At 42.1% G+C, this 17,409-nt stretch overlaps 1 protein-coding gene across 5 annotated transcripts in view; it reads right to left on the bottom strand.

Moving 5' to 3' along the window:
* Positions 1 to 9,399, bottom strand: part of ddr1 (discoidin domain receptor tyrosine kinase 1) — a 37,828-nt gene extending 28,429 nt beyond the window's left edge. For 3 of the 5 annotated variants that reach the window (XM_069142435.1, XM_069142433.1, XM_069142432.1), the window contains exons 1-2: positions 9,048 to 9,399; positions 7,386 to 7,608 (exon numbers count right to left, since the gene is read on the bottom strand). In XM_069142435.1, the coding sequence (XP_068998536.1) occupies positions 7,386 to 7,387 (2 nt within the window). In that variant the 5' untranslated portion in view covers positions 7,388 to 7,608; positions 9,048 to 9,399. The remainder of the gene's footprint in view (positions 1 to 7,385; positions 7,609 to 9,047) is intronic. The other 2 variants (XM_069142437.1, XM_069142436.1) reach the window with 2 other exon arrangements.
* Between the last annotated feature and the right edge of the window lie 8,010 nt (positions 9,400 to 17,409).

A 17,409-nucleotide genomic window follows, 5' to 3' on the forward strand; every position in this document is an offset into this window, starting at 1 on the left:
ACAAAACCTTTGAGCCTTGTTTCCTTAACGTCTTTCTTGTCTCATGCACAGACCACAACGTGTGAAGTCTCCAACCACGGCCAGATAGTAACACGCTGCCAGTTAGACGTGACTAATGGCCACTGGGGAGATACAGAGCAGTGAGCTCTTTGTTTTGGATTTCTGTCCGTCTGTGAAAAAGCTGGTTGTGCGCACCACTACACTCCGAGTCCTGGAGAGAAGGAAACCCAATTTAATCTTTAATCTTCGACCCTTTGAAGGGCGAGACTGTGCCAGCCACAGGGACAAGGTGATTTGCTGGCTTCCTTAAAAAACTGCCTTTATTGTGTGAGACAGGGATGGCATGAAGTGCTGATACCTGCAGGGTCACTGTTTTCTTGTTTTTACTGAAGACTCACTCTAAGGACAGGCTGGAGCCGTTTGTCAGTTTTGTGTCTCTTGGAAACATTTCCTTCAGTTTACTTTGGTTGAATATAAAAAGATGCCTTTCAGTGAGGAAAAAAAACACATATTTACACCGTCAGTGAAGGTGGACACTAATTTTATCTTTTAACTGAGTTAATACAGGCAGTACATTTTTGGTATTTACCCACCAAATCTTTTAAAGATGATCCATTATAAAAGAGAGAGTTGTGGGTGAAGCCTGGTTGGTATTATAATCTGCTGTTTATCATAGTGTTGGTCATAGATTGGTCATCAAATTGTACATCTGAGTCACAATACATTCATCTGCACAAGGCCAGTCATGACTATTCAATTTGCTGATTTCTAAAGGAGGAAGCGGCAGGAGAATGGATGAATCACTTAAACCGGGCAACAACAGTTAAAAGGGACACAGCAACAGCAGCCCAGTCAGATAAACAAATTTAACAGCAGCAAAAAGAAAAGGAGAAAGTAATGTGACTTGAGAATGAGTAAAGGAGGTGATGAATCATAAAGAAGACCGGGGATTATAAAAGCGAAACCTGTTTCCAGGAATAGTTTAGTTGTGCTTAATATTGAATGACTCATTAGGACAGCTCAGCTTTCCCCCCCAAAATACCCAATTCAAAACACCTCTTCCTGGTGGCAGAGACACAGCATGGCAGTATCATAAAGTAGCAGCTCATAACCTCAGCTGCAGTGCTGCCAGAGAGCCCCGGAGCAACGAGCCAACATTTTATTTCTGAAGAAACAAAATGTTCGCAGTTCTTTTGATGATCTCCAGTTTGTCCTGTTAAAGTTACTACATTATGCTCAACACTTCCTGTATCTGTTTCAAATTAAAAGCCCTCTGGCTTTCAGGGGACAGAAACCCCTCATTTCTTTACAATGCTTTCATTGTGAACATTTACAGGGACATGTCACTGAAATTGGACAATTGCACTTTAGATAAGTAATTCAGAACTGTTGAAAATAGCATGATTATATCATCAACGAATTAAATAAAGCATTAGAAAATAAACATCATTGACTATTGTGTGTAAACTTGGTTAGAGCTGTTACACAACATGTCACATACTTACAACAAACAAATAGCACTGCATCACTGCTCATAACAAATATCATTTTCAAGGCAACAGTGGCGATAGTTTAACACAGGGACTCCTGAGGTGGAACAAAAATGGGTAAAAAATGAACATGAAAAAGTAAGTTAGTTTCATGCGGCTACATAAAAAAAGAAATCATTCACTGTCACAGTCTCTTTTTACTGCCTGCTTTCTATTGGAAGCGGGCCCACTTGGGCTCCTTGGTCCACACCAGTTGCAGCATTACTCAGTGTATCTTCACTGTGGACAGAGATAAATTGTGACTGATTACCACACGCTGGTCTGGCAAATGAGAACGCCTTCATCAACAGCAGCCACACAAACCTCTTTGTAAGTGCAGGGGACAAAACATCACTCCAGGTTTGTAGCCAGAAAGCCACATTTTCTTCTGGGTATTTGGGTGGTCAACAAACAAAGGCTTTATTTTTGGGCCAGGATGTGATTTGTGAAGGTCGTGGTACACATTACAGCCAAAACATGCACATTTAAATAAAACTAATGAACAAATAAAGTGTGTGCAATAAACTGAACAAACAGATCAGGACTATAATGCCTTCAGAAACACCAAACCAAAACCTATTTAAAAAGTCAGTTAATTAAGACTCTGATGGAGGTGGGTAGTCTTGTGTGTATATGGCTGTATTAGTCATATTCTATGTTTATGGAGATTTGGTCAGTAAATTCAGGTAGAACTGGACTCCTTTGGGAACTTCCTGTCCTCATAATGCAGTTCATCAGAAAGCAGTGACAACATGAATTTTCCAACTTTAAATATTGAGGTCATGCACATAGTAGTCACAAATATTGGATATTGGTATCTACCTAAAAATCCAGTACTGTTTGGGCTCCATTTCCTTTTCTATCCTCATTGTTAGCTTTCAACAGGTTTAATGCAGCAAATGACGCACAATGATGAATATACAATGCTGGTTTTCTCAAGTAGTTTATCCAAGACCTCTCTTGTATGAGGGCAACGTTGACGTTTTATTGCTTCTATTTTTCCTGGTAATGTCCATTTTTGACTGATGCTTTAGCCAACCTTTGTGCCAATTAAAAGCTTTTGAAATGTTCAACAAAAGGAGGTTTGCAAATTTCTGAGGTTTGTCAATCGTCATAGAAATGTGTGTGCTACAAATTCAAATATATAGCCTGACCAGGTAGATCTCAAATTTGTCTATATGTAGATTAGGGTCGGGCGACAAGAACAAAATCAAATATAGCAATAAATTTGACCAAATATGTAGATATTGCAACGATATTATAGGGATGACTACTGGTGCTTTCACACAATATTTATATAATACGATTTTTGACAATTAAACATTAGATAGATAGATAGATAGTTACTTTATTACTCTCCAAGGGGAAAAATTTTCGCCACAGCAGCATTTATAGATACAGGAAAGAAATAAAACAACAGTAAAAAATATTAAATATAAAAATGCACAGTATATACAATAAAATAGAATAAAATAAAATAATTAAATTAAAACTAACTAAACAATAGTGCAAAGTTTTTTTGTTGTTGTTGTTGTTTTTTTATATTTAAACAACCAAGAAAAACAGACAACAGTGTTATTGTTGTGTGATGGATTTTGCCAGAGGCGAGTTATTGTACAGGCTTATTGCAGTGAATTAGTGCAGATATAGTGACTATGGGAAATAACAGAAAAGCTAAAATGGTTAGGTAAATTCAGAAAGGTAGATGACTTTACTGTAATTCAGCCTTTGGAACCAAGAAAAGATAACACTTAATATCATATCCCAAACTAAAGATGATATCTTCAGTCTCATATCATGATATCAATATAATATTGATAAATGGCTCATGTAGCTACAGGCCAAATATAATATTTCATCTGGAGTGTTTTTTAATTACAGCTCATATCATTGTGCTCCAAATTGGCTTCTGCAAAGGCAATTAAAAAAATAAATAAGCCTGAGCCGATACACAGTAGACAGTATTGTTGAGCGCAGGCAAACCACCTGCGCTCAAGAGAACCAAAATAAAAACATACAATTTTCTGTGGAAGCTGAACTTCTACAAAGAACAGAGAGCATAACAAAAACACACACATAAACAAAAGGGAAGGCCATATTCGCACCTCTGGACTGTCAGCCAACGTGATCTACACAGAGTTGGCTGTTTATTAGCTGCATCGTGTGAATCAAAGACCGACTACTCTTTCTGTGCACGCAAAGGAAAAACACTAGATGAGAGAGGAGTGTTATAATATCTTCTGGGAAACTGGCTGCGACTGACAGAAACTGGATCACTGGTTTGTTTCTCAGGGCTCAAAGCCTCACACATGTCGGAACAAGTAGTTACACTGTCACAGCTCCTTTTTCTCTGCATAACCCAACTGGAATGAGATGAGATCATTTGCACTTTCTTGTGAAAGTGAATTAATGAGGGGCCCGTTTCACCTCTGAAGCAAAGTTACCTGCTGCGTGAAAATGAACCTTCACTCCTACTGTGAGGAAAGATTTATTCTGAGCTTGACCTCAGCTATGAAAATGCTAATGAGAGTCCAGCAGGTATGAGGTAGCATTACGATGTCAAGCAGAGTGTATGTGGATATCTAGGTCCAGTTTGACATAGAGCCTGCTTTGGGGCTGCAGTGTGATGCCGAGCCGCAGCCCAATTCCCCGAATTCAATTTGCACAGTCGCACTGCCACCTGTCAGAGAACAAGTGAGAAGCAAAGGGGAGGATGGGGTGAAAGGAGAAAGGAGAGGCATGTGACAGCACTGTGCTACTCTCACAATGGGCAGAGAGAAAACAGCCGCAGATTGAAACACAGACAGACAGACGGTCTGAAGAATATCAGGGAGGAAAATTCCCACAAGAAATCAAATGAAGCAGCTCCGGATGACAGAGCGAGCGTGGGACAAAAGCAACTCGTTACCCCCAAGGAGGTTGAGAATTATTCATCTGATGAGCAGGTATGGAGTGAACAAGAGAAGGAGGGAGATGGGGATAGCCTGGAGAGAAACAGAATGCAGCAGAGCGATCAGGTCAAACAGGAATGAGATCAGCGAGACTCAACATTTTGAGTCAAAGTGAGAAAAACAGTCCGGCCAAACTCAGCTCTCAAACAGATGTCCTATTCTCATTTCTAATGAATGACAGCCGAGGAGAAAGAAAACTTTCAGATAACTTTGAGCTGGTTAATCTTTAAGCTACTGCAGCGGGCAAACAAAACAAAAAATGTACACTCGCACAAAAGCAAATTAGGTTCCAACAATGTGGTGACCTGGTTAATAGAAAGTCTGGGCTTTGCTAAAATTTCAACCACACGCACAAACACTTCTCTGTTAAAAGCCTCAGGCACAGGCTGATAATTTTATCGCACTTGCAATCCTCCTCCTCCCTCTCAGCCTCCTAAAAGAGCTAAATTACACATCACACAACAGTTTCCTGATGCTAATGTGCCCCTCAAAACCCTTTGCAGGAGACATCCAGTCAACTTGATGTAGATGTTGCTGCAACTCAGATTTATCATTCGTAGAGAACACATATTGAAGAAGAAGGTAACCTTTGATGTTTAGCAGTTTTCTACCATGTTCCAACAAGGTTTTCAAAAGCACTTACTTTGCCAGGAGCTATTAGTAATTATGCCACAGGAGGTACAGTGTGTGCCAGCAGCTCAGGCGTAAACACCACCGCAGTGTGAAGATTTGAACAGAGATGGGAGAAGAAAAAAAAACTGATAAAGAAAGAAGTGAGATGCAGAGAACAGAACTCACCCCGGCTTTCAAGTTTGTTTCCATATATTATAAGGTTCGTCTCAAGCGATAACTTAAAACTTCCAGTTGTTGGCATGTGAAGGAGCACAATGTGATTCACAGTTGCTTTCAGCGCTCTAGTTAGACCATTAACTTATCAAAACTATTAAAGGAGAAGGGGAGCAAATTGCCTCAAAAGATGTCACTTGAATCAGCGTTGGTTGACGACTACAGATTGGAAAGAAGTGAGTTTACCAGACATACGTAGCCGGCTCCTCATCTCTGCTTGAGGCTACATTAGCAGCTACAAGCATCACACGTTCCAATCTCAATGTCTTGCTGCTTCAATTGTACATTGAAAGTCCAACAATGTTACTGGAGTGCAATGCTTAATGAGTCAAATACTCTTTTAATGAGATAATTTTACTATTTCATAAAGCCATAAAACAGTTGAAAAATTACACATTAAGGAGGTATTAATGGTCATCTTCTACATTTTAGATGCTAATTATTCTGTTGAACTATATCATATATGTACATAAGCACCTTCAAAACTGCCCACCTTTGATTTTGGAGGACATGTAGAAGCATTTCTTTAGGTTTCTGAGCTTAAATGAGGCATCGAGCCAAGCTCTGAGATACTGTGACAAATTCTTTGAAGAGAGTTTAACCTCAGTTTGCTTACATACATCCAAGCAGCAACGTTGCTATCTAACCAGGACACCTTCAACGTAAAGCGCAAACAGATAAATCAGGAGACTCACAGGGACGAGAGGAGAAGGGAGGCTGAGATGGATAAGCAGAGGAGGTAGATAAATGAAACATCTAGTGCTGCTTCAAAGGGAATGGAGAGATAGAAGATGAAGAAGGAGAGTCCGTGTTTGATGTTAAGATATGAAAGAAGAGACAGATTGCCAGAATGATCAATTAAGGGATCAAAAGTGTGCTGCAAGTCAAGGAGGGATGGACGAACAAGGGGATGAAGCAACGCTGGATGAGAGAGAACGCCGATCTGAGAGAAGGTAGGACTTTGGAGATGAATGCTCATGAAGAGGAAATCAAATACATTTGAAAACTGACAGACAACTGAAGCCCAAGATCCCTCTTTTAAATGTCACTACCCATTACATGATTAATTTGGTTGTCTGACAGTCGTGTCGTGCGCACTGTGCATGTGACCACAAAACAGGAAATGCAATTGAAAAGTCCAGCTGTCTAGACTTGAGGGGAAATTGGTTTAGGAAAACAGTGTGGATAGTTGTAGCCATGCCTTCACTTCGTTTCATTTCCCATTAAAAGGGGACTGTAGAGCGAGGAGGCAAGTAACTGTGTCTTGTCTTTGGACTTAAATGAATTCTTCCACTGGCTTTTCCGCTCAGTCTGTCGGGAGCCAATTACGAGCAAACACAGACTTTCTGCCTATACGATCGCCATGAAGGAAGTCGCATAAAAAAAAACTGTTCTTCTGGACTGAAAACACCATTGTCATTATTGTGCTCTTCTATGTGGTTAACTAGCCACATTAGCCACATCGTCGTAAAGATCAGGCAACTGTGCAAAACATCTAATTCAGTCATTGTGCAGGTTCCGCCTTTTGGGTTTGAATTTGAATCCACCTGCTAAAAGTCTTTTCAGATTGGTCAACAACCAGAAAGACTAAGTCACAAAGCACGGTCGCCTCCAAAACAATGACCCAGATGGACAACAGACGGAGGTCAATGATCAACCAGACCAAACGGACCAGCGTTCCCACCGTAGATACCAAACCCCGCTCCTGTGTTTGTAGAAAAGCTTGCATGCAGGCACGCATCGGTGTGTTTTCAATCAGTGAACAACAGGAAAATATGCAGCACTGCAAAACCTTGCCTCATTTTCTTCTTGTTTTGCACATAAAAAAACAGCTTTCCAAGACTTTTGTTGCTGAGTCTTAACATCTCTAAAAGACCAAAACAAATAACAAACAGGCATTTCTCCAACCCTATTAGACAAAATACTTTGCTTTGTGCATACTTCTCCACAAATCATACAGTATTTTGCAATTAATGTCATTTTCTGCCAAAACAACTCCAAAATCAATACAAAAAAAAAAATTTGCTCTTGAAGTGTGTGCATGTACACTTATACTTACATAACGGGTCTATCCAACTGTTCAAAAATATTCTGCGTCTCCTTCGCTGAGCTGCACAGCTGATAAAAAGTAGCTATGCAAGGCCGATGGCTCTTGAGGGACGCTGTGGGAGAATCAGCAGCCAGATGCCCATCAGACAGGGGAGCCAGCACACATGTGCATGCCGTGAGGGACTGTGCATCCACACTCGGGAGATCCTCTTTACTTTATGCCCCTGCGTTTGCTATAGAGGCAGAGAGGGAGGGTCGTTGAAAAGCACAAGCACCCACCACCACCACCTCTTCCTCCTCCTCTTCCCAACAGTTTAACAATACTACACCCCCTCTGACTGCTTGCTCAGTCCCCTGGCCAACAATCTCCTCTACCATTTTCATGTGGTGGGAAAGGTGATTGCCCGCTGCACTGCACACCCACTGAAGCCCATTGTTAGCCTCCTCCATCAGGCCACCGTCGCCTCCCTGCAAGAACACAGGCATGCACAAACACACAGGAGCAAGCTGGCAACAGAAACAAAGGCAATCACACCCACATTTTCACCACTCTCCTGCTGTCTCTGTCAAAGGCAGAAAGTTGAAATGTGCAGGGGTTTTTTTTTTTTTTATATAACCTATTCTTGGTTTCTGCACCATCCTGTTTCCAGATAATAAGAGGAACATGATTGATCCACTATTACATCACTGCCCTGTTGTACTGGCTCAGGAAACCAAAAAATGCACATCCTGTTCAAAGTCCAAACCTTCCCGCAGCTCATCCCCACAGACTGATTTTCTGTATGGACACAGGCCCTCCTCTCCAGTGGTGGGCCACCCTGTGTTGATTTTATGGTTTGGCTCTGGTAACTGATTAGCTCCCCAATGGAAACCACCTCATTTAAAGCCAGAGGTGAGTGAAACCAGAGCTAATGGCCTCACTGACAGTCACCTGTGGGGCAGTGAGGTCAGAGGGTCAACCACGGGTGTGATGACCACCAGCTGGATGTGTGGAGGTCATCCTAAACATCAGACATTTTACAGAGCCATTCATCAGGACTGCTGGAGTTTAAAAGCTCCACATGCCAAGAGGTCTTACTTTTGTTTAACGTGAGCTTTTCTGAATGAGGTGCAAAGTAAAACAAGTGAGGAATGACTTTAACAGGCTGTGAAGAGAGGAATGGTTGGTGACAACTTGACCAAACCCATGTAAGTGTTTGGCAGCGAGTCTGGCTGAGGATTTGAATTGATGGGGAGGTTGGATGAAAAAAAAACAAAGTCCAAAGTGAATATTGAATAGTCTTGGCACAAAGCAGAACTCTGAATAATGCTTTCTCTGCTGCCAAGGACCCACAATTAGCACAATGTTGAACAGCACAGTTTCCAATAAGTCTAGACCATGATGTACACTGTCAGAATATTTCAGATACGCAGACGGTATCTGCCAACCAAACGCCAGAGACTAAAGCGCAACGCTATACCTCGTATGCGCTTCCCAAGAGTCCGTGGCCAACGTCCAGGGCTGCATCACCCAGCTCCACGCCGAGACTTATAGACGCCAAGCCACAGAGTGAGAGGCAGACAGACACACAGACAGAAAGGCTGGAAATACCCGCTGCTATATTGCTGCCTATTAAAGCGCTCAGGGAAGAAACGTGCAGTGGATAACCACGATGAATTTGTCAGTACTTACCTAAAAGACAGGGATAAGTGTGCTTTGACAGCAGTCTAAACTTTGTAATAAAGTCTGTGTTTGGCGAGCTGTACCCTGAACAGCACACGTCCACCGAATAATCCAAACTGAGCTCCGGAGCAGTTGTTGCGTTCAGTGACCGACCGTAGCCAAAACTCAAAAAACGACAAAATACTCCGTAGTTCCTGAACGCACCGGCTGCTAATACACCCGCAGCCCGATTTTCACTTGACACTCTTGAAGTATATGGTTTTAAAACTTGTCAACACTGAGGGAAATGTATAAAACAAGGGAAAGAGACCATGAAGGGTCCCCGCGCCTCGCCCCCTCGCTGAATGTGAGCCGCTCTCCCGAAGTCCGGGCTCCGCAAGCGGGGCCGGCAGGCGCCACCAGGTGCTCATTTACATAACTGCACCGGCTGTGTCCAATCACAGCTGCGAGCAAGGTGTCTGATTGAATATTCCAGCAGGCGGCTCGTCCAATCAGAGCCTCCTGTGGGAGGGAGCTGTGAAACGTAAAACTGAAATCCAACGTGAAGTCTTCGGGGGCGATGGGAGTTTCTTCCTTACAGCAACGCTGAGATTTGGGGAATATGACATATGATACATCAGCAGGCAGGATGGCTTCACCTGGTTAACTCTTTGCATGTCAGAAAATGTTGCTCTGCTGTTTTGAATCAGTGTTTTCGTATTAATATAAACTTGTAAATTCCTTCAATAATCTGTTCAACTTTTCAGCATCTGGCTGGGGACTTTTAATGTAGACCCACAGCACTGTGCCTTGGTATTTACCTCTGAAGGAAACTTTATTACAGAGTATTGGTGGTGTAACTGTATACCATTACTGCCCCTGGGCTATAATGACTCAGATTGAAGGGTTTGCAGTAAAACACTGCAATGGAGCTGGAACCAGGATAGTTGTTGATACGGGAGTCCTGCAGGCGAAGCAAAACTGAGGCAGAAACTCATGTTTAAAAAGAGACACATGTGTGTATGTATGTTTATGCTGAATAGCATCAAAACTTGAACAAGTCAGACTCAAACAGGTTGAAAAAAAAAAAGGCAGTAAAGCAGTTACAGTATGTGTTGGTACTTGCCTGAGAGGAGGGGAACTTTAGCTGGCACTCTGGCAGGGAGGAACAATAAAGGTCATTTAACACACTCTCTGAGCTCCACCTTGGGTAAACAGTGAAGGGGAACACTGATACTGCTGCTTAATGTTCACTTGTTGTGCACCTGAGTGCTTGTATCTGTGTTTAAGATTGCGTATGCACTTTTTGTCTCTTTAATGTCCTTAAATGAAGCACTTTTGTCAATACACTGTTTTTGATCCCAAGCAACAGATTCATGACATGTGAAATTTAGTCAAATACTCAAAATTCAGGTGGAATATCTCACTTTTACTCTACTATATTTATTTAACAGCATTAGTTACTAGTTAGCTCCTGTTGTGTTCCTGTTAGTGTCTGATGAGTACTATATATTTGCTTTCATGAATATAATACAAAAACATCTTGAGCTGCACATGTATGCTAACAGATACAAACACATTTTCTACTTGTCAGCTTTACTGTAACTCACCCCTTACACTCCCCCTTCCTTACCCCTTCACCCTCCCTCCCCCTCTCCCTCTCTACAGCTCTCTCCAACTTTCTCTGTGTTTATAAGGACTTTAGTTGACTTTCATCTGGCCTGGCCTCCTTCTTCCTGCATATCATTAACATTCTCTCATCGCTTTTCAATTAAGAGCTAAACCAAACCAAAACACTCTCTTTTCTTCGTAAAGTCTTCTTTGCATATAGAACATAATCTTGTGTGCAGAATTTTCTCTTTGTTTAGCCACAATTGCTGATTTATTAATGTTTTTGCTTCTCTGGAGTTTGTTTCAGTTGTAGCTTTTCTCTCTATTTCTCTTTCTGTTTTCCAACAGTGCCAAGAAAATACAAAAAGTTATGTTGTTAATCTGAAATTTGAAAGTTTTTATCAATGACATCACCAACAAAATGTGAACTGGTTCCCAGAAATTATCCTGCTGATGAGTGCAGTAATTCTGAGCTCTCCCCAGAGCCTTTCCCTTATTTTTTCAGCCCTTTCTGTTGTGCACATGGTCAAACTGGCTCTGCTTTGTTCGTTGTCCAGGCAACTGCAAATCCCCTGGCAGAAATTATGACCTTTTTCAGCATTATTTCCTTTCTACCCCGTGCCGCTTCGCTCCTACTCTCTTTGTGTCTCACTTTCTTGCTGCTCTGATCCTTTTTCATTTTTTCTTTACTCCCTCTTTACACAAAACGTGCTCAGTTCCTCTGTAGAGTTTTGGTTTGTTGTCACGAAAACCACTCTTTTCTCCCCCACCTTCTCTACTCACTTTGAGTGAAAACCAGTGGAGCATAAAAAGCAGGTCTGATCCTGTGAGGAATTCAATGAGTGAGACAGAAATGTGAACACGGAGGGAAAGCAAGAGGGAAAGAGTTCAAGTTGTTATGCACTCATGAGTCAGCTTGGACAAGAAAGCACAATAGGTAAGGAAAGATAAAGACCAAAAAGAATGAGGTGCCTGAAACATCAATGATCTGTTGAGAAGATGAAAGAGGGTGTTCAATTGAGAGAAAAGTATGTTAAAAGTTAAAAGAAAGTGTTTACTTTTTAAAAGGATTATTGCATTGAATAGAAAATTACTGTTTTCATCGAAAGCTTCTATTTGGGAGCGGTGACAGATGATCTATTGCCTGTCTTTGTGAATATGTAGCCTGAATTTATAACCTCTCTGGCACCGCTTTAGTCGAAAAACACAAACATCTGAATTAGAAATGGAAGCTTTCAATACAAAGGCATTTCATGGGACAAAACACTCACACACACAGACTCTCTCTCCATCTCTCAGGCACCCTGTCCAACCCCTGTTGTGGTCTGACAGCTGTGCAGGGCTGCAGGATTCAGACAACACAGATCAGTTGCAGAATGCAAAGCTTGCAGTATGTTGGGAACTAGCGTTAAACCACATACCAAACATTCTACCCTCTCAAACAATGTCTTTTTCTCTGGGAATATCCAAAACCAATAAATGTCTCCAATTTGAAACAGTCCACAAAACCTCTGGAGACCCAAAGTCCATTTTACAACAAAATACCTCTTTTTTTTTCACTTTCATGTGCCACTTCAGGTCCGTGTTTGGTTTGAACATACATGTATGTATGTGTGAGAGTGTGCACATGTGTGATAATGTACAGCTCCACATGCAGCCCTGTGTTCCCCTCTAATGTCAATTTACTGTGACTTGTCTGTGCTCTGTTAGTATCAGTGTCATAGGCCCTGGGCAGGAAGTATTTAATTGGTGCCTGGAGAGAATCTGAGAGTGTTGAAGGTGTCAGGGGTCGCGGGGTCAGCGTCTCCTCCAGGGGGAGGTTCCTGGGTGTGGTGCAGCGTAATGGTGGGCGTCGCAGGCTCTCCTTTTAGGTGTTTGGTGGGGAAAATGATTACGTCAGTTCCTCTCACTTCCTCGCTTTCTGATTTTTCTGTCGTCCTTGTTGTCTTTCTGTTTGTTGAGTCAAGACTGATAACAAGGGAAAGAGTCTAACGTCATGCTAGGTGCTCTGTTCGGCTGTGGTTAGGCAGAACATTGTTTTGATCTGACAGCAAGGTATTATAACATTTGCTAATTAACACTGTACACAAGGTGGGAATATTGTCAGGTATTTGGTCATAAATTAAGGTACAGAACAAATTCAGGATTCATGAATGTCTGTGCCAGCTTCTCTCAAAGATATCCAAGTATGGATACGTCCGATCTTGCCTGGCGTGTCCTTGTGATCATGCAGCTGGATGTGTGTGAAGTGTGATGAGCTCAGTGTTGTCAGGGGAATGTGGGGGGAGCGGGTGGGGTGGGAGTGCCCTAGGGTGGGGGGTAGAGGGGGGGTCGTCGAGTGTTGGGGTAGGGGGCATTCCAGATGACCCCTAACGCAGTCTGGAGTCTCTGGAGACTCTCTCAGCTGTAGTGCGGTGCTCTTGTGCCTCCTCTTCCTCATGTCTGGTGTTGTGTTTCTCCCCCGACCCCTCCTCAGAAATCCGCTGTTATTCATCTGCACACACACACACACACACACACACACACACACACACACACACACACACACACACACACACACACACACACACACACACACACACACACAGATCTGACAGTGTGGAGGACTATGGCATTTGGGAGGCTCATCTACAACTGTTGTCCTCTGTTCAAACTGTCACTCCAGCCCCTGCAGGATTTGACTTCCCTTTTCCTGCCCCCTTTTCCTCCCTCCTCTCCTCACCTGTCTGAGCCAGCCGCTGAATGAATGGCCTCCCTTTCTAGTGCCGCTAACAACAGCATTTTGTGAATTATTGATTTACTGTACATTAGATCTTCTTTGTCTGGTCCTCCACCCGACTGTTTCACCAATTACATGTTTACCATCTCCACATCCCTGGTCTTTAGCTCAAACAGTAATTTCACTCAGCTGAACACATCCTCAAAACATCCACTCCATGTTCCCAGGGTCTGTGTGTGTGAGGACGTATAATTATAACCATCCTTTAATTATTCTAATTAATATTCAAATTGGCCAAAGCCCAAAGGGAGAAACAAAAGTAATTCACTGGAGTCATTTTGAACAACATGCCTGAGGTCCTTATCGCCATGGTAACCCAACTCTGATCCTCTTCCCGTCTCCACTCTTGGATCTCAAACTGTCGCCCTGTTAATAAACTTCCAGGCAGCCTGTTGCTGGCTCCTTCCAGTGAGAGTAAACGTTGTGGCGGACTGGAAGGCCCTACAGACGGGATGGGTGGGTAGATGAGGGTGAGGAGGAGGTGTGGGGAGGACTCGGAGGGGTGCGAATGAGTGCCATTGCAATGCAGTGAGAGGTGGTGCTAAAAATACCTTTTGACACATGGGCTCCAACTCACAAACAGGGTCGCAGACAAACACACAGGGCAGTGACCAAAGAGGTCTCATTCATGCATCACCAGGCAGAGGAACACAGACAAGAGACCAGGAACACACAAAAACCACAAACTCACACATTCAACTCCGCAATTTAACAATTAAATGTGGCCCCTGCTTACAGTATCACTGGACTATAAAGTACTAAGTCCCTCTGAGTTTGCATTGGCGGTGCTTTGTGTTTTGGAGAGCAGTGTGTCAAGCACGGAGAAGGCCCTTTCTCCACTCGAGCACAAGTCCTCCGAACAAACAAACCCAGCTGCCATATTGTGACCCTCTACAGGAGGAATATGGGAAAGCTGCTCTGTACACATCGTGTTGAATGCTCGCTGTGGCAAATATTGTCTCTGAGTTTGCCTCATGCTGACATACTGCCGAGACAGTTTGCCAAGCATTGATCACCTGAAGAAAAGAGGCACTCACAGTCTGGCTTTTGTGCTGTTCACAGAGCTCTAACTACATAACATGGGTGTGGTACCTGAGTGAGCTCTTCTGTGTTCACAACTGATGAATCTTTTCTTATTATCTACACAATGGAATGAAAAGAATGATCTAACCCAAAGTCTGGTTGTGCCTGATGTCACTAGCTTTTTACCACCGAATGCTCCATTTCCACATTTTGTATGTCAGTGGTTTTGACAGGTGGAAGAAACGCTTTTTACTTAAATGAAAGTATCAAAAATATAATCTGAAACAAATACGCTACAAGTGAAAGCTTTTCATTTAAAATCCTACTTACTATAAATGCAGAAGTACTATAATCAAAATAACAATCAACCACTGCAGCTGTTGCAGAGACTTTGATTGTTAATACTGATGCTTCAATGTGTAAATAATGTGTAAGAAGTATTTTACTGTTGTTAGCTAGTTTACAAGGTAAATCTGAGAGTTTGTGATATGACTGATGGAGTTGGAAAGAAAGTTCTGCCATGAAAATTTTTATTTATTTTATTTTGGTTTGTGACACATTAGATAATTTTACATTTTTGGGTCTCGAGTTGTTTAAATAACAAGAGAAGTTTTATTGAAATCTCTCTTAGGTGAAATTACAAATTTGATAAAGGGACCTATCTCGACTTGTCTGCTTTTGATCCTTTAAATCTTGAATAATACTTTGTGTCCAATAAGCTCAGGGCATGTTGTTTCACGTAAAATCTTACAGTACTAACTAAAGATGTAGTGAAGGACAAAGAACTGTGTTTTTTATAAAAAATAGAAACATACAAGAATAGTAGAAGAATAAAGTAAGATGAAGTGGAAAATAATCAACTACAATACCTAAACATTGCTCTCATGTAGAGTACTTAAGTAAATGAACTTAATTACTTTACACCGTTGATAGTTGACCAATGAGAGAAGACATCCAATCGTCGGTGCTGAGGCCTCGCCACCCCCCACAGCGCTGCTGCAGCACCAGGACCCTGACTGGGGGGACAACTGCCCGAGCTGTAAATCAGCATGTGTGTGCGTGTGTGTGTGTGTGTGTGTGTGTGTGTGTGTGTGTGTGTGTGTGTGATAGAAAGAGAGGGAGAACGTGTCTGTCTGTGTGGTCTTTGTATGTGAGGGAAGCGTGTGAGACGCCGCTAACATGGCAGATCTCTGGCACAACTTACTAAATGGAGAAGGTAAATTAGTCTGAAGAGGTCAAACTCCAGAAACCGGTAGGACCACTTCACTCTGATAACAAACAAAAGACAAAAGAAATGTTTATGAATGACTGCACGCACTCATATGATAGTTTGTGACCCAACTTTTCTCAAGGTGATAAAGCTTAACATGGCTGAATTGTCATGTAACGCACTATGAACACCAGAAACGAGAAGTCTGGGTCCAATCAGCTCGGTGCACCTGACTATTAACTGTAGCAAAAGCTCACATGAATACTACTGCTGGCTTTGATAGCCCTCTAGTGACCGCAGAGGTGTACCTGCCAGCTGAGATGTAGAACTATAATTTACGATAATGAGACTCATTGCAGTTTGGCTGTTTCTATGGAGCCAACTGGGACATTTGATTTTAGTATTTGTCTTTAAAGGGAATACGACCACACTTGTGGTTCTTCTTGTTCTCCTTTAAGCTTTTTACAACTTCCTATTCCCTCTCCACCTCACCTGTATGTGAATGTGCGCGCACAGATGTGTGAGTGTTTGTCTACAACACCCAGGGGAGAGTATAAAACCAGACTAATGAATTTTTCTGCTCTGCTTATGCTCCGGCTCTCATGAAATCCAGTTCATTACTCCCTGGTCTCGCCTACATGTCAGCCAGGGTCACGCAGGGAGCAGAAGTTGAGCAAATAAGAGAAGAGAGGAGGAAAGAGGACAAGAGTCCCCACAACAACCTGATTGCGTCATGAGAAAGCTTTCCAAACCAAAAAAGAAGAAAAGATCAAATTCAAAACACATGGGCATTATTGACGTGACCGATGCTGGCAGCAAAGATATTTAACACAGCACAATTTGATTAACAGTTTTCAAAATTTATGGTGTCATGCACCAGTAAATCTGGGGTCTTTGTCTGGCTATAATTATTGCCATATAGGTTCGAGGGCCACAACATATTTAGAGCCCTGACTGGGAGAATTAAGCAGCTCATGGCTCCACTTGTAAATCGGAAACAATTCCAGATGATTTCTCTCTCCCTCCTTCTGAATGTATCTAGTCAGCAAATAGCTTCTCTGAGTACCGTATAAGTTGGCACCAAATCCAAAACATGTCAAATGCGGGAATTTCCAGCCACTTCCATCCCGTAAATAATAATTATGGCAGTTCTCACTGGTGATAATCACCATACTGCCTCAGCTTGCGCATGAATGGTGCTCAATGGGTCACAACAAACGTAATGAGATAATAGATGCAGGCAGATATACTCCAACAAGAGGATTGCATTGGCGTCAAGAGTAAATATTTTGACAAACACTATCAATACAGTTATCCCATAATGACAGTGACATATAGCACTCAAATGGGACATAAATCTTGGGGACAGGTTTCAAATTTTTTATCAGATGACTATGGAAATCATTTTATTAGAAGCTGGGAGAGGTGATAATTTATTCCATACGCTCCACAGCTAATAAAAGCAGTGGTGCACTGGACAACACATGGAGTTATGTATTATTGTTTGAGCAGCTTTCTTCCTCCCAAACATATCCTGTTTTATTAAATGTAGTCATGTAAGACACAGAGGAATGAAAAGGAAAATTGGAAATGCTTTAATAAACAAACACTGTGATTTTAAAGGCAGAGAACATATTTTACTGGAGGATCTTCTCACAAGTTCTTCTCTGTTGAGGGGATCAGATGCCAATTAAAAGTACAAATAAATCACTATTTCAAAGTGGACCAAATATATATGCAATAACAAATATTTTCTTCCCACCGGATTA

Source organism: Embiotoca jacksoni, unplaced genomic scaffold (assembly GCF_022577435.1).
Source record: "Embiotoca jacksoni isolate LCO1_2020_lvr unplaced genomic scaffold, fEmbJac1.0.p SCAF_11, whole genome shotgun sequence".
NCBI classification, from domain to species: Eukaryota; Metazoa; Chordata; class Actinopteri; family Embiotocidae; genus Embiotoca; species Embiotoca jacksoni.